We start from the raw sequence: 18,190 nt of genomic DNA on the forward strand, positions 1-18,190 counted from the left end.
GGAACATGGAAGCATCGACCCAAAGGAAGCCTGGTTCATAGAAGGAGGAGGAGGAAGAGGAGCCGCAAGTGGGGGAGATGGAGGAGGAGCCGTAACTAGGAGACATGGAAGCATCGAAGCCAGGTTCACAGGAGGAGGGGGAGTTCCAAAGAAAACCAGGTTCACAGGAGCCGCCGCAGGTGGAGGAGGAGCCGCGGCGGGACGAGGAGGAGCCGCCGCAACTCGGGGACAGGGAAGCATCGACCCATCTCCTCCTCCGCTCCCTCGTGGTTGTGCCGGCAATGCCAACGTCCGGGGAACTATAGGCGGCGGCGCCCACTCAACGACGCACGGTCGGTTGTTAAAAACGTGCCCGTTCATGCCATCCCTGCAGGCAGCCGCGGCCATGGGGTCGTAGAAATCGACGATGCACATGCCATTCGATTTCCCGTTGTCCCACACATCGAATTTTATTTCCTTCACACGCCCATACTTGCAGAGCTCCGCCTCTAGATCGGCATCGGTGGTCCACCAATGGAGTTCGCCGACTAACAGAGACGTATCGCCGGATTGTTCGCCGCCTTCATCAAGAAGCCCTCCGGTTTCTTCACTACCTCCGGCGCTACCAGCACCTCGGCTTGGGGAACCCAAACGCTCATTTCCCGGAGGCGGCGTCGGCGGCACCGTGGAGGGGTCGGTCCGCCTCACATTTCCGTCCCGGATACCCACGGCTTCTTCGCTCCGGTTGAAGTCCTCGCTGATGTTGAGGTCGCCGTAATGTTCGTCGTACTCCTCCGAACGGGACTGCTCGTGCGGAGACGTAAGGGATGGCGGTGGCGTGGAGGGGTCGACCCGCCTCTCATTGCCGTCGCGGGGACGTACGGCTTCTTCGCTCCGCTGAAAGTCATCGCCATGCGGTTGGTCGCCATCGTTGGCGGTACTTTCCCTCCGATGCATTGCGGCTTATTCCGGGGGACAAGAGGATTTCCGGCAAAGATTCTCAAGAAAGATGGCGGCAGAGTCTTGAACGGTACGTTGTCTTTTCTCTCTTTTTATTTTGTGGTTTGGTGTATATATATAGTCCCTAACTATTTATAAGATGCCCTTAATCCTCTTCTTATAATGATTATGACTCTAATCCTCTTGGTTTAATTATCATTAAGCCAATAGCGCCGAAGATTAGTATTTAGGACCAAGATTAGAAGTTAAACTATAAAAACAAGAATGGTAATTATTTTCTCTTTGCAAGTTGAGTATCACTAGATGGGTTAATCTCGAGTCTATAGAGAATAAATTCTCAATTTCCGTAGCTGCAATGATTTTTAATTATGTTTATTTTAGCTCTCAAAGTTGTAATCTTTTCCACTGTCTTCCTGCCTGAATTTTTTTGTTTTTTGGACTTTTTCTGTGCACGAAAACCTAATATATGATTGTGGAAAGATCATTTTAATGGATGGTAGGAGTATCTTTTGGATTGTTTTTAGAGTTAGTATTGTTAGGAGGATAAGAAATTTAAGTTGTATAAAAATAGTTAAAATATCTTGTAAATTGTATAAAAATTAGCATATCTGAATATGCTATAATGTCTCTCGAGTAGCTTTCCATTTTCATAGGGAAGGATGCGAAAGAACACTAATAAGTGAGAGAAAAAAAAAGTAACAGAAATTTTTTGACATATTTATATGTATATATATATATATATATATATATATATATATATATATATATATATATATATATATATATATATATATATATATGAGAGAATGTACAATAGTATGATCTCATATAGTGAAAACTTTAATTTTTTTAATGGAAAATAACACTTAAAAGTGATATTATGTTTTTTTATTAATCTTTAAATTTTTTTAAAAAAATATTTTTTATTAAATATTTTATATTTAAATAATTAAATATTTTATAAATATTACATATATATCTTTAAGTATAGGTGGAAATATGTGATAAAACATTTTAGTTCTTCTACTTTTTTCTTGGATGATTATATGAAAGTATATTAAAAAAAAAAGCTTGAATTGGGGTTTATTTTAAAAAATTTATGTTTTGATTTTTATTCTTTCTTAATGGGATACTGTTAAAGTCACTATGCTCTCGAGCACCTACCTAAGTGCCCCAACGAGACGAGACGAGACTCGACCACTTGAGAAATAGTCTAGGTGGACGCCTTCGACTATGCATAGATCAGGAGTCGAACGAAAGCTTTCGGATTACTATCGTTGGACAGTAAGGAAAAGGAAGTCTTGCTCAAGGCACGATCACTCTTATATCATGATAGATTTTTAAGACGTGATGAGAAAGACTAATTAAGTTTAACATGAACCTTTTGTCACTTTCTTCTCTTCGAAACATTAGTACGTATCCAAAACAACAATCTTTGCCCATAATTATCTCTCAATTCCAATAACCACAACATGATGCAAGAATGCAAATATTAATACCAACTAGACTACACCTAACAAAGATGAAAAGCGTAGAGAGAGTGTCTCGTATTCACAAAAGCTAAGCCACCAGCAATATGACAACAAGAGGAGATAAAAAGGCTACGGAACAAATCAGAAAAAAGATACCACCATTTAACAGAAAAAGAATCATAAGTGTTGTGTTAATACTCTCATATTTAGTTTCACGTTAAAAGTTCAAAGAAATGTCATATGCAGTCATTTTCAACCCCCTCTATTTGGTGCCTTCACAATATTTATTTACCCAAATTGCCCTCTTTTTTACATAAACCATTAGTACTTTAGTCAAGTAATAATTATTACAATATCTACAAAGATCACTCACTCCAAGAGAGGAGTCTGTTTAACTTTTGTTCCGCGGCGGAGAAACCGCCAACACAACAGCTGTCTGTCTTCTGCGTACCATCTCATCTTCTATTATTTGTCTATCTTGTTGGCACAGTGGACGCCACCAAACGCAGCAGAACCGACCGTCCGAGACTGAGTGCGGTCGTCGAAAGGAGGGAATTCTTTGAGAAAAGATAGGAGCTGCGTTGGTGGAGAATAATGTGCAATCACCGGCACCGACGCAAACTCATCTCTCCGTCATGTCCGATTGGATGGTGACTTCCATTTGTATTCTCGTTAGGCTACGGAAATGTTACCATGGAGTTGTGTGAGGTTCGACGAGCACACCACGTGCCCTTCTCATCGCTTTGTCATGTGTCTCTCACAGCACAGCTCAGCTACAGCTGGCATCGAGCATCCACTCAATTTTTTTACTTTTTGCGTGGGGAGGGGATATAATTAAAGTGCATTTCTCCTTTATTATTAATATAAGATGGAAGACAAGAAGAATATAAACCATGTGATGTGGTCTCAAAATTTTGATTGTGCTGCAGTCTAAGAGACTAGTGAAATCATCACTCAAAGCACACATCTTACAGCGTATATTTACCCACCAAAGAGAAAGAGAAAGAGAGAGAGAGAGAGAGAGAGAGAGAGAGAGAGAGAGACTCCGTGGAATATGTGATCGAATATACATCTCACTCCTTAATTATTACCCTCTCACGAATCATCAAATTACAACAGAAACGGAAGAAATGCAAAACAACTGTAACGGACTGAAAGAGAGAGAGAGAGAGAGAGAGAGCTTCGTTCACTAGACGACGACTATGACCGCCGCCGCCAGAGAAGCTGCGGCTGTGACGAGCCACCGTCCTGCAGAGCCAGCCCTGAAGGCGGCGTTGTCAGCCGCCGCCTGATCCGCGGGGGCTTCCTCGGGACCGGCAGGGGCAGGCGGCGATGCGTGCTTGGCCCCGTGCTTCGCCTTCTTGGATCCGGCGGGGGCCGGGGAGGGGGCGTCGACGACCTCAGCGAGCTTGAACAGCTCCCGGGGCTGGAGCACCTTGTCGATGGCGTAGACGGCGTCGGGGTCCTGATCGATGAGAGTAGAGGTGATGGTGGCAGTGACGATGCGGGTCTTCAGCGTGATGTCCGTGCCGTCGGTCTGCACGGTGTAGTTGAAGTTCTTGTTGGAGCCGTCGGTGGCGAGGGTGTTGACGACGCCGTTGTTGGCCTTGAGGAGCTGCGGGGAGTAGTACACCGGCATGCCGTGGTAGAGGAGGAGGGAGGCCTTGCCGTCGGCGGTGAGGTTCTTGTACTTGGGAGCGAACGCCTTGACGGCAGCGTCGTCGGGGCAGAAGACGGTGAGCCCGCTGTCGAGGTTGTCCTGGAAGATCTGGAGGACGTCCGGGCGGGCGAGCAGCAGGTCGGCGAAGGCCTTGCAGCCCTTCTTAGCCATGAGCGCGGTGAGGTTGACAGGGGCGGGGGCCGCCACGGGGGCCTCCGCCTCGGGGGAGCTAAGGATGGTGCTCACCTGCAGCACGGAAATGTTGTAGGGCATCTCCTTCACGGCCTTGACAAAGGAGACCGGAGGGGCGCCACCGGAGTCCTCGGCGGCAAAGGTGACCTTGCCGGCGCGGTGGTCGGTAATGTTGATGTAGCCGGTGGTTCCGGGGGCGTGGCCGGAGGACTGGAAGACGGAAGAGGCCAGGGTGGAGCCGCCAGTGAGCTGGTGGAGCTTCTTGGCGCCGTAATAGTCAGTGAGGATGTGGAGGGCGAGGACGTTGCGGATTGTGAGGACGGAGAGGTGCTTGGCGAGGAGGTCGGCCATGCCAGAATTGTCGACCGCAAGCACGGTGATGGTGAGGCGGCGGTTGATCTCGGACGCCAGGTGGGTGACGGTGAGGTAGTGGTTGAAGGTGGAGAACTCAGGGTTCGCCGCCAGAATCTTGGTTATGTTGTAGCCTTGCGCCACCGGGGCGCTGGCGGCCGCCAACAACAGGAGAAGCGAAGCGGCGAGAAGAGGAAAAACTCGCCGCATTGCGAACGCTAGTTAGTGGCGGAACAGTGAGGAGGGGGGAGAGAGACAGCGATGAGGAAGGAAGGAGTAGGGCGATAAAGGTCTAAAGTAGCGGTGGAGATAGCCACGGTGGGGGTATAAATGCCTTCGGCATTGCATTTATCTACAAGCAATGCCACGATGTGGGCAGTGTCAGAAGCGTGGTTAAAGGAAAAGCGGAGGGGCACAAGTACAAGGGCGAATGAAACGGGCGCCAGGCTGTCATGAACTGTCGTTGGCAGTCTCGCCACGTTTGCGGTGCAGGCAGAGGTGAAGGAAAAGGAGTTGCCGCTGCGTCCACCGACGAGGCTTCTCGTGGCGAGACGGGGAGGCGCCGTATTATTCGTTCGTCCGTTTCTGTTCCGTGACGGTGGCGGACACCGCAGAGCCGTTCATTGTCGCTGATTGGAGTGGGTGTTCGGTCAGCCGTCCCCATAACCCCGCCTCTGATCTATTCTTCCATTTCGCCTCCCTCCTCTTTTCTTATATCTATTTGACAGCGTAATTCTAACTTGCTATGCGATATATATATATATATATATATATATATATATATATATATATATATATATATATATATATATATATATATATATAAAATCCCCACATGTCAATATTTATGTCGGCATGAGTCGATATATTACAATGATGTTCCAACGGAGATCAACGTTCCTTGTTGATTGCCATCATCATCATCATCATCATCACCATCAACCACATCTCTCCGGCCACGGATTTCTTCCGGTGTTGTTGTCTTGTCCCCCTCGATTCGATCCTGATAGACTTCACCTCCATCGTCATTGTCATGATCTCCGCTTCTTCTTGTGGCATCCAACTCTATTACACCTAACCACTTGTGTTTCATGTTGCATGCCAACAAGATGCAACGGTGAGGGTATGGTATGAGAGAATTAGAAATTAGACATGCACTTGATTGAGGCTGCAGTCCAGTGAGGATGAGATGGAGGTATTATTGGTCGATGACAGATTTCCTCCATGTAGAAAAGGTCAAGGTGCAAACAAGTGAGGTTGGTGACTGCATGTCGATGGCTGTGGCTGTCCTTTATTTGATAGTGAGAAGCAATGGTATGACAAGGCGGAGGAAACATGACTAATTGGCAGCTCCCTAACAAGTGGCCTTACCAACCCTAATAAATGCAGGGGTGGAAGGTTGTAGCATCATATATTTTTCACTTGATCTATCATACGAGAAGAGTATTCATATAATATATTAAAGATTTAGGTGTATGTGTAATGATGCATACACTTTATCTTGCATCATATAATAATGCATCCGCATCCACTTGTGGATTAGTAGGTGTGCACATTTATCTTTTCCGATTGATCAATCAGTGGGATGATGATTAAAATATCAGAATTTTCTTTAGTATAGGTTTGTTTTTATATGAACGTTAGGAAGAACAAATGGAGGAGATTCTCACGTTTGTAGTTGACACTTCACCTTCCTTCCAAACAATCTAAATAAGTTGTATATTAACAAGGTTTTGTTCGATATGCTTGATTGAGATAAATCATTTTAAAACCTAATATTACAATTTAATTTGTTACATATATAATATTTTTTTTTCCTTTTAACCTGAATGTTACACGATGTAGTGGTTAGCTCATTCTTTATCATCCCTCGGAAGTCCTTGCCCTACTTTTATTCCATTGAGCGATAGAAAATAATAGCATAGACGATTGAAATAATGATTTTTTGGTCTCAAATTTATGATGATAATTTTATTATTAATCATGTAGTAATCGAAGAGGGCCTTTCATATTGGGATAATAATAATTATTTTGAGTTCATTTAAGAAAGTTACGATGATTTCATTATGATAGGTCAAATCACTCCCGTGCAATCTAATGTCTATTCATCCGAAACAACTTAAGAAGGATTAAAAAAAGCAACCCACATTCTATCCAAGTCTATTTGTGATGTGCACTCAGGTATCAGACGATAATTTCAACTTAGTTGCGATCATACTAGTACTACATATGAGTCTATTATCCATTTTGATACATTATTTCTTCCTCCCTCTTTTTTTATCCAATAATAAAGATCATGGTGCATTATGATTTACTAAAACAAGGTATGTCAGAATGAACCAGATCGGAATTGATCTAAGTCATGGATCCATTGATCATTGAATTATTGCTTGCGTATTGAACATATATTTTATATGTAATCCGATATGATGAATAGAGACAATTATAGAAGTATATATATATATTTTTTGAAAATATCAATTAATTTAGTTGGTAAAAACTTAAATAATATATTGTAAAGTCCTGAGTTCAAACGTCGCATTCGTCATATCACATGTGAAACGACATCGGATGCCTTTCCACGGCTTAACATTCTGTCATCTTTGAGTTTAGAATTCAGAGACATTTTTTCTTATTAAATAAAAATGAATTTATCGATTGCAATTAAAATTATCCTTTTTCGTTAGATGCGAAGAAAGACTAGACTAAATTCATAAAGAAAAGGAAATCTAAGTGAAAACAGGCTGGCAATCATTTTTCTAACATGCTCTCTGATGAATGCTTTTATGACTTTGAACTGAACGATGTGGACAGTGATATCTTCTAACATGTTTCTTTAAATATATGCATGCCGTGGGTGATTCCACGTTGTGTGCCCTCTTTCCAAGATAAAAAGAACAGAAGCCACGAAGTTTGTGCTGCACTTGTATTATTCTTCTTCTTCTTCTTCTTAATTCATGTGTTACGTAGTAGATAGACAGAGTAACTTCTTCTGGCAATACTTCCTCTGAAGCAAAACGTCAAACACCGGACAGGGATGGCGTACCAAAGCCTCAAGAGGAGTTGAGTGTGAAAGATTTGGTTTGCTACACTCATCTCACACCCAAAAGGTCTTCCGAGTCCTTTTTAATGACTGACTTTGATGATGTTCGACTATTTTTGTCATAAGAAAATGTATACTGACTGAGGTCTAAGAAACAAAGCAGGTTGCTCTACTCGCAGCAATAGATGGTCGGTCTTTCGGGACTCGAGAAGGTCTCCAAAGACTGCATGCATCACCAACAACCATGCCCGCCCGCTGCGATTCCAAACAGCTTCTGCAATTCTTGTACCACCCAAACATGATCGATCCCACAGATACTCACCGACTTAGAACTGCAACACCAGACATGATCCTATGGAGACTCACCCACCGACGACTACCTAAAAACACATACCAAATATGTATGACTTTTGTGGATTAGTGTGGTCCCCACGAAGGCCTGAAAGGAGGTGACAGCCCCCACGAGGGTTAAAATTTGACGTACGTATAGCAATCATAATCATTTTTATTTAGGATGCTGCACTATAGTTAGTATATAAGCATAAAACAAAGCATCAAAATTTTCAATCATAGACTGGTTTGCTTATTCGTTTTCAACAGAAACAAGAAACTAACAAGAAGCTTGCTTGAAGAAAAATAAAAAACAAAACACAAAATCTCCATCTATAACAAGTAAAGCAGAGACTGGTAAAAATAATAGAAGTAATTTTCCTATGGTCACAATTGAGAACTAAGGGAACCTAGACAGAGAATAAGTTGCCAGGTAATGATGTGGATATAAAAGATCCAGGTGTATCAGGAGGCATCAAATGCAATCCTAGCCTGATACCATAACCTGGTCGCACGCCTGTAGTGCTTGGCCTGCGAAGTATCTGACATCCACATCTGGATCCTCACTGAGCTCGACCAGACACGGACGAATTGTTGCCTCCACCCCCTGCAGGAGGATTTTGAGCACAACTCAAATAAATCACGACAGCAGAAGAACAGTGAAGATTGACTTTTAAGATAATAGAACCACATGAATCTACTACTACTAACAGATTGGCCAACGATGGGTACAAGTGACTGCAAAACCTTTGCGACATTGAACTTGATGTTGGGCACCCTGTCAATTGGAATTTCCCAACAGATTCTTAGATGGTTGTACATGATAAATGAACCGAATGCAATTGCCAATTTACCTGTCCTTCGATAAAGAAATTACTACGGGCAATAGCTTTTGGCATGTGATGTCGGCACCCATGACAGGGGCCAGCAGAGAAATCGCTTGTAGAATGGTCATACGATACAAGTAATGTGGATTATTGATCTTCTCCAGCACCTGCAAAGCAAACAATCATGCTTTTCAAATCACAGATTTACAGTGCTTCAGAACCTGATGAACCTCTGTCTCCTCCACAAAAATTATAAGAAAATTTCAATTTCATAAATTACAAATGCTGAAAGCCTCTGAACTTTGCATTAGCGGCCAACATAGACCAATTACTTTGCATTAGTTGGTGACATGCCTCAGACAAGATCACAATGTTTATGTTGGACAAAGATCAAGTATCATAACACTCGGAGACAATGATAAGCTAGTGCTGTAACATTCTAGTAATGAAGCATGGTCTAATGTAGCTTTGTAGAGATATAGGTTCCACAAAGACCAATTAATTATAGAAATGAGAAGATACTCGAAACTTCAAATCAGTTTAAAGCATCTTTTCAGTGGTTCAATAATAAATACAATGCCATTCTTGCCAAGGGACAAGGAAAGAGAACTTATGCCTCCAGTCATTGTTCAGTCATTTTTTTTCATTCAATATGCTGTGTATGACTTGTTTAGAAAGATCTTAAAATTAGTTGTCTTTTGCAAAGTGGAGCATCACCAGCAAGCAACTCTTTTTGTATAAATTCTCAAATATGCCTGACAAGGCCATTGATTTTTACCTTTGCAAAATTATAATGGAATGATGCATTGGTGGAATGCATAAGCAAGGGGGGTGATTGTAGATGCACAAAACCTTGATTACATCAAGATCAAGGAGTAATTATATCATATAACAGAAGCTTTTAATTTTCCAACATTTTCGGCTGCTGTAATATATCAGCCAATTACCAGAAGCAATTCATATGCCCAGTGCCACATAAGCACATTGCCATACAATACTGGTTTGATGAAATAAGTAACAAACCATGCCAAACTGCACAGTAGGCTGGCACATGCAGTCCTCGTATATAAACTGACTTTCAAAAGCAAACCTGTGGAATTATGTGCTGCATTGCCCATTCTGGGCCAAACTCTTCTGCAAGGCGTTTCAAGTTGTTAGCAGCTGCTTCTCTTATGGAGAAGACCTGCAGCATGATTAAAGTTCATGTAAACCAATTCATAAATAATACCTTTCTAGTCAGATCTACCTTGCAGATAGTATAGAATGATAAAGAATCATTGCACTATGAAGAAAGAGTTTGCAATAAGATAGATTACGTCTCAATGTAAGTTAATAAAATAAAACTTGCATACCTTATCTTCCAACCATTGCATGCAAAGAGAACCAAGTTTATCATCAAAAAATCCAACACCTAATTGACTTGCCAGCAAAGGGATATATTCAATTATGGCGAGCCGAACTCGCCAATGTCTATCCTCTGCAAGCTCAACAATGGCAGGTAACAGAGATTGCGACAGCAAATCAATTCCAATAACCTGCAAACCAATTTGACCACAATTTCTAGGACAATCCCAAAAATGAAATAGTATCTGGTGATATTACACAGCTTAAATTTGGCCAACGCCACTCATTATATAAATTATGTGCCATAGCTTCAATAGGGACTAGAAATCATGTCATTTGTCAGTTGCACCAATGTATAAAGGAGTAACCACATCAATATATCAATATAAGTAAGAAATCAACTTTTTTTTATGTTTAAGCAATAGAATTTTTTTTCTCCTTATAGTAATAAACAAGAACCTCAAAAAATCGATTAAGTAAAATTACATGGTCACAAGTGTCTTTATCCTTTAACAACTATTGATCAGCTTTAGTGGTTGTGAGTCCAAAAATGATGTTTTAAAAGGGTACCAACATGCTCCATGGTGACCTGTGCTACCGGTACTGACATGGACTTTAGAATCAACATGCTTATTGGCAATCCTTGACTCTTTTATCATAGTAAATGGTTATTTGTTCAAAAAATAAGCAACTCCATTTGAACACATCGTTCATTCTAAAATTGATGTTGTCAGATATGGATCTGTATTTGGTTGATGCTGAATTTTAGTGACCCTGGCCTTTCATCAATGAACAGAAATTTGCACGCAAAAAGAAATTGGTATGAGAAAGGATGCCCTGGTTCATATCAGATCTGACCTCTCTTGTTTATCAGTTAAGTTGGGAAAAATCAATATTATTACAAGCACCTAACAATGCATGTAGGCCTGTGAAGAGTAGCTAAAAGCACAATTGTGCATTTGTTTTTGTCTTGCTGCACATCGACATCAAAAGAAAAACACAAAAAGGCAACTAAAGTAAAATCGAAAAGCAAAGGCTATGCAAGTTCTTTACCCCAATACCATAAAAGAGATTTGTGGTATATATTAACAAAAATATCTCAGAAGAATGCAGTGTTGTACTATGTACAGTAAACAAATAGGTTGACATAAAAAAACCAAGGCATATAAAACTGTGTGAAAAATAAACAATGGCAGGAGGATGTACTTGCAAACAGATTACCACGGAAAAGTTTACCTGATTTACTTGATCTAGTTTGCTGATTATATTGAGCCGGACATCTGGAAACTCATCTTTTAAAAGGGAAAGAAAAATTGGAAGAAGTTGTTCAATAGTTGCATCCTACAGAGAAAATAAAGCGCTGGTAAGCTTGCCAATAAGCCACAATAAGGGTGATAATGAACCTCATCCTGTACTATCAGACACATAATACAACACCAGATGTCAGACATGGTACCCTAATAATAGATAGATACATATATTTGAACTAGCTGAGATGCTTGGAACATTTACATATATATGTCGACACACAAAACCTTATTATTCACTTGTGAAACATAGGAACTCAAGCATAATGCAATGCTTGAAGACTTGAAGTATCATACACAGAAAGTAATTAAAAGGAAGCTACTTAAAGGACTGATATTTGGAAATTTAAGAGCTACAAAATAAATGGTGTACAGGTGTAGAAATAATCAAATATTTGGGTCATCCTTACACTCCATGACCAGCATATATATGAATAATACTAACACCAGGAAAAACAACAAAAGAACTAATATAATGTAAAACCAACAGACGATGTATAACTTCTAACTTCATGACTTTCCATGACCATCCAATAAATAAGGTCATCAACCTAGTAAACAGAGCATCAGCAAAACTTGTAGAAAAATCAAAACACTTAAAAAACAAATAAATGCAGGAAATAATCTAATATGGTAACAGAATATATATATTTTTTAATATGCAAACACAGGTGACAAGTAAATCGACCGTAACTTGTGAAGTAAGCGTATTTCTAATGGTTGTGATCATTTATGGTACAAACAAATCATGCTTTCTAAGGCATACATTTGCATTGCCCTCATACACTATAGCAACAGGACAGCAAAAATGATATTCGCAACACCAAATCACTATTTAAGACAGAATAATTTAGCACAATCTATAGCAAAGTAAGAAAAAAAATTGTAAAATGCAAAAATAAAGTCAGAAAACTATATTATTGTGTGGAAAAAATTATAGCTGGTGGAAAACCACATGGAAAATCAAGCTCCAGAGAACAATTTCCAAGGTTTGTAACTGCTATGGAGTAACTCACTATCATGATCTACTAACTTGCAAAACATATGAAATTAAAAGATCCTGCTTATGGTTGTTTGTTAAAGAACAAGCCATAAAGGTCGCATTGTTGCCATACCTTTCCTAAGATCGGTGCCATCCCCATAATTACTGAAGCTAAAGCTGAGCGAACATGCTGTGAAGAATCTGATGACAATTCCTGGGGACATCACATTGTTAAATTAAAGTTCATATCAGGGAAAGAAGTACATAAGACATATAAGAGATTCATTGCAGCAGTCAGTTATAACCAATAGGTAAATAAAGTGCACCTTTACACATGGAATAATATGCTGAATTGCAAGTTCTGGACTTAAAATCTGACAAAATTTTGTCACCTTCCCGGCAGCTGCTATGCGCACTTCAGCCTCATTATCACGAAGAAGCCGAACATATGCTGGTACAAGATCAATCCTTATTTAAGGGGAGGAAAAATTAGTCAGGTAACAAAATATCTCCAATAAGTTCAATGTATGTGAAAAAATTGCAGTTTAGGAAAAACCACAGTTTCAGACTTAAATGCTAGAGATGGGTTTTGACTAGGAAAACTGATCATAATTACTATAACATTATGCTAACCTTGACAGACTAACTTTAAGCAGAAGTCCACATCAAGAAACAGAAAACTAATACATTATAACAAAGGTATCACCTGGTAGCTTCAGGGCCAACAGCCTCACAAAGCTCATATAATTGATTCGCAACCATATAGCGGACACGCCATGATTTATCCTGGTCAAGAAAATTAGGCACATAAATCATATACCAGAACACATAAAAAGAAAAGCATAGATTTTTTTTCTGTACCTCTGTGTATATACTACAATGACAAAATTACAATGAACAGAAGATTTTCTTGTTATAGAAGTAGCATGCAGCTTGCTTACCTGTGAGAAATTGACAATGACTGGAAGGATATGTGCAATGCATTCCTGGGATTCCAGCAATTTTCCAAGTGCTGCACAACCCTCAACAGCCAACAGGCGCACAGAATCTTGATCTGAATCATAAAAGTTCAGTGGGAGTAGCTCTTTAGAAGCAGAATAAAGACTAGGAGAAAAATTATGAAAAAGAAAGAGGGTTAATTTATAAAACTTCATACTGTAGGACAAATCATGAGATTTAGGAATGAATGATAATAATGATATCCAATCATGATTCCCAAATGAAAAAACAATTGTTGTTATGAATGTTTTGTCACTACAAAAAGTATAAAGATGACAAAGCAGCCAACTTACATCATCTAATCATTTCAAGTGCCAATAAAAGTCAACAAAATGCAGGTCCTTCGGTGTAGAAACTAGTGACAGGTAAAAATAGACCTCATGGAAGAATGATAATAGATTATAGAATATATTGGTCGGAAAAGATTACCATCTTGTGTTAGATCCTCAAACATTGACATGATGTCAGTCTTCAAATGGCTTGGTTCAACAGTAGCAGCAAATTTGCCTAAATTTGATGCAGCAGCTCTTCTCACCATAGGCGTGTCGTCTTGGCACAGCTGACCATATATGGACCTTAGTTCAACCTTCAACTGATCTGGTGCACTCGGGTAAGCAATATGAAAGAGACCACACGAGGAAACCCGAGAAGTAAACCACTCACCAGTTGCTAGCCTCTGGAAATAGAAGGCACAGCATCACAACCCAAACAAGATATACAAACATATTAAACTGGTGAAACAAAATTAGGAGTTTCCAAATCTACACAAAGCATAAGTTGGCAGTACCAGGATCTGTCATTAGCATGAGATCCTACAATATGGTGGGCATGTTTATTTAATACCCCTGTTGCTTAGTGACAAAGTGCTTCACATGATCTTAAATATATTCAGCCCAAGATGTTTAAGCACATGCATATGTTATCCACAAGCAAATCTTAAAGTTAGATATCCAATTTACCTTTTTTATCTCTGCATTTTTATCAACTGAAGAGTGCTTTTTAGCATTAAAGTTGCTATAGCTTTTATTTACCATTTAAATATGATACAGCAACAACATAAATCAAATTATCTCTGGATAAAATGAGATTTTATGCCTTGTAGAAAGATTTTATGCTCGTATTTTAACTAGAGATACCACCTTGTGGAGAGCTCCATGATGGGAAAAGATCCATATGGTCAACCCATATAGCTTGGACATTACGGTGTATTATTGTTGTTGTTCTTGTAAACTATGTGAAAAGTAGATAATGGTTGCACAATATAAAGATATTCATTTGTACCGTAGATGATCTCAGTGAGGATCTTAACAGACTTCTCTAAGCAATAAGCTAGTTGCCAATAAATCTGTAAATTCTAGCAAGCACTAAAATGAATTTCCTCGAAAGAGGCACAACTGTAGTATATATCAGTTTTATGAATCTTTTAGTATCAAGTTCTCTGCAACTTCTATGATCCTATAGATCCAAAACAAAAAACAGAAGGAATGAAAATCCTTGCTAGACATTTGATGAAGAAAGAGCTTTCCTTGCTTGACAACATCTCATGAATGCTGAAAATATGCCAACAGAAGAATATGGTACCACACTTAGAAAAATAGTTGACATCAAAGGCGATATTGGGAGCAGGCACTTATCAAATATAGGAAGAAAATCAGTAGTCTCACAAAAGTTAATTAAATTATCTTACCTTTACCAAAGGGGCAAACCAACCCACCAAATCGCTTTCCTTCATTTGCGCTCCAATACGACAAAGTGACTCAACAGCCTTGTCTCTAACACAAGTTTCCTCTACAGTACACAATGTCTCTAGTGGAGGAAGCAAAACATGAGCATAGCCCACACCACCAACATATGGAATGAACACACCCAACTCTTCTGCCATTGCGAGAAGAACTTCATCATCATCATCATTGTTTTCACTAAGAAATGGAATTAATTCTTTTCTGGTCCTCTCCTCGCCAAGTGCCCGTGCAATAGTAGAAAGTTTCCGGATAGAGTTTAGCCGTAGTTGAATATCTTCATTCTTTAATTCATCTATCAGCACAGCTATTGGGTACAGCGGCTCATCAGTTGCAGCCATCAGAATAAACTAAATTCCCTGTAACTCCCAAAAACCAGAAAAGAAAAACGTAATTATAAGGATATATTACTAAGAGAAATAGAGTAAAATGTGGGCACAAATAGGCTGAATATTACTGAGAACAACATCTGCATGCGTACAGTGAGCATTTAAGTTGGCTCCCTGAATTAAAAACTGGTATAACCAATGTATCATTTGCTAAATGTTTCTCCTGAAGTCCATACTCTAGTATTTATCCTATTATGATGTTTAAATTAGTAAGAGTCACACTGTGCAAGGAAATGAACACATATTAACCCCTTTGTCTGACCAACTCATCAGATAGATTGAATTCAAAACATCACCACAATAAAGAAAAACACCTAGCTGACACCGCAAATTTAAACGATCAACCAACATCTGTCAAAAATTACAATGCAGCACTTTGTCTAGTGAATTAGATTGTCACATTCTAATCCGCTGACCTCTTTTTATGTTATACAGCAACATCCACTGTGACGAATTTTTACCTAAAACCATTAATAGCCAGTGGAAAAAAAATCTTAACCTGTTGCCTACTGCCTAATGTCACTTCTCCTTTATAACAAACTTCACTTTCCCCGCTCCTAGTCTCCTAAGAACCAATTCATAAAATTATTAGCAAGTGTTTATTTGAGAAATTAACTGGAATTACTATACAATTTGTCATCTCCTTTCTTGTTCTGGACAAGTGGCTTGGTTCACCTAATACACCGTTTTATTTTCCTTTACAAACAATATGCAATGAAAGAAGCAAGATAAGTATTTCACAAAAGTGATGTAATCACAGGGTTGATTTATCAGAGAAATGTGTGACTGATCCTTCACCCAGATGCATGCATTTATCTGGTCTAGCATTAACTTGTTGGTGCTCCGATGATCTTTTTGGACCACCAGAGCACCATATGGCAGATATAACACAATTTTCCATCAAGATCTATGTTTCATATGTAGAATATATAGGTGGCCCATATTATCGACATGCATAATTCTCTTATATTACCTCAACCAACAAAGCATCAGCTGAAAATTTTTCAATTTATACTGCATAGGCCTAGTTTGACACTTGGTCCCTTGCTTAGCATTCAATTGAGTATAAAACTTATCAGGTCTGACATACCAAGTTTACCAGGTCTGACTAATGAAAAACCCATATAATGCAGCGATACATCTTGAAAAATCTAAAATCAGAATACATTTAAAAGACACCATCTTGGCCAACTAACTTGGTCGGTGAATTAGACCTCTTTTAAAAGGATCAATGACAGAAGACCTACCTCTGGCTGCAGGTTCCATTATATATACTCACGATTGTGTTTCCCCTCTATAGTTGCATCTATCAGGATCCAATTTTATCAGTCTTATCACATTCCAGAAAAAGCTTATACTATAGTGATCTTAGCATCATTTAATCGAGATCCAAAAAGAGGAAACAAATATTAAAGCAAACTTTGACTAGAATAAGCTGATTCCCTATTTTGCCATCCCCGGCCCACCTAAACAAAAATGCCGCCTCCCTTCCTCTTTTATGGCCCGTTTTGCAATTATAATCACCCACATCTTCTCGAATCAAATCACAAGATGACAATCCATGTTGAGTACTCAGCATTGAGGTATTCACCGACACTATGTAGCGATGACATTAATCCAAGTACATGGACATTTATAGTCTAGTTCATAGAAACCAGCACGATTCAAGAGGCGAAACCTTCCTAATCAAGAATTCCTAGTTTCGTTACCCAATTGGTTAGCGGGCATAAACAATCTAAAGACAAATAACTGGATCGAAAGCACTGTATCGAAGAAGCCACTCCCAACATTGCCTGGAAAAACAGCCCGCAAAAAATCTAGAGAATGGATCTTTGAGATTTGGAAAGACGAAGGGAGATCGAGAGATCCAACCGAGGGGTCGTACCGAAAAGAGGAAGAACAAGAAAGATCGATTGCCCTCTCGCGTTTGGAGGCGGCGATTTGGATTGGCTTCGGCGAAGGACGCGGAAGAGTCGGCAGTGCCCTCTGTGATTCGTTACGGTGAAGGAAAAGTATACGCAGGTAACAGAGACTGGCGTGGCGAGGAGGGACAGAGAGCACACACAGTGAGGCCCTAAAGGACCGGGCCGTGGCCCATTTATGTCCTGCCCGCTTATGGAATGAAATGAAATGAACTTGAAATGCAAAAGTAGCCATGAACAGAGATTACAAGTGTTTTCAACCACACTCAAAAGGACTTGCTCGTTTTATTATTCTTCATATTTTCTTGAATTCTTCCTTTTTCTTTCATAGTCATTTGCACTCCTTTTATTATTTTCATAAAATAATACTTCAAAAATGAGCTTACATTAAATTTTTTTATAAAAAATAAATGATGAAGATATATTTTATTGATCTATGAAAATGGCTAGCACGTTATAAAAATATATCGGATGAAGTTATGTAATTATTATTATTATATTTTATTAAAAATATTATTATTTTTTAAGTAAGCGACGAAAGTGAGAGTCGAGCTTAAGATCTTACGATAAACTATTAAGATATCTATACTAATCAAGCTAATCAGTAGCTTAAAAAATATGATTTACACTAATAAATTAATTTTTAGTTGTAAAATATGTTAGATAAGATTTTAAATAAGCGACTATCAATCGC

The 18,190-nt window shown here is 39.5% G+C and overlaps 3 protein-coding genes across 4 annotated transcripts; all 3 read right to left on the bottom strand.

The window, feature by feature from the left end:
- Positions 1 to 35: 35 nt before the first annotated feature.
- Positions 36 to 936, bottom strand: LOC135644233 (serine/arginine-rich SC35-like splicing factor SCL30A). Its single transcript, XM_065161703.1, has 2 exons — positions 157 to 936; positions 36 to 95 (listed from the first exon to the last, which is right to left on the bottom strand). Exons 1-2 carry the CDS (start codon positions 934 to 936, stop codon positions 36 to 38), a joined length of 840 nt encoding a protein of 279 aa, XP_065017775.1.
- A 2,530-nt stretch (positions 937 to 3,466) lies between these two features.
- On the bottom strand, positions 3,467 to 4,936 carry LOC135646218 (fasciclin-like arabinogalactan protein 2). The gene has a single exon (XM_065165536.1). It carries the CDS (start codon positions 4,822 to 4,824, stop codon positions 3,601 to 3,603), a length of 1,224 nt encoding a protein of 407 aa, XP_065021608.1. The 5' UTR covers positions 4,825 to 4,936; the 3' UTR covers positions 3,467 to 3,600.
- A 3,270-nt stretch (positions 4,937 to 8,206) lies between these two features.
- Positions 8,207 to 17,614, bottom strand: LOC135646007 (serine/threonine-protein phosphatase 2A 65 kDa regulatory subunit A beta isoform-like). Of its 2 annotated transcripts, XM_065165045.1 has the most exons (13): positions 17,460 to 17,614; positions 15,134 to 15,544; positions 13,876 to 14,122; positions 13,389 to 13,501; positions 13,154 to 13,233; positions 12,774 to 12,915; positions 12,581 to 12,661; positions 11,395 to 11,499; positions 10,167 to 10,349; positions 9,905 to 9,997; positions 8,842 to 8,981; positions 8,699 to 8,765; positions 8,207 to 8,594 (listed from the first exon to the last, which is right to left on the bottom strand). In XM_065165045.1, exons 2-13 carry the CDS (start codon positions 15,524 to 15,526, stop codon positions 8,475 to 8,477), a joined length of 1,764 nt encoding a protein of 587 aa, XP_065021117.1. In that variant the 5' UTR covers positions 15,527 to 15,544; positions 17,460 to 17,614; the 3' UTR covers positions 8,207 to 8,474. The 2 variants fall into 2 exon arrangements, 1 of the variants encoding a protein (XP_065021117.1); XR_010498942.1 differs by lacking the exons at positions 8,207 to 8,594; positions 8,699 to 8,765 and having other exon boundaries at positions 8,852 to 8,981; positions 9,838 to 9,997; positions 17,460 to 17,598.
- Between the last annotated feature and the right edge of the window lie 576 nt (positions 17,615 to 18,190).

The sequence above is a fragment of the Musa acuminata genome, chromosome BXJ3-8 (assembly GCF_036884655.1).
Source record: "Musa acuminata AAA Group cultivar baxijiao chromosome BXJ3-8, Cavendish_Baxijiao_AAA, whole genome shotgun sequence".
Classification (NCBI taxonomy): domain Eukaryota; kingdom Viridiplantae; phylum Streptophyta; class Magnoliopsida; order Zingiberales; family Musaceae; genus Musa; species Musa acuminata.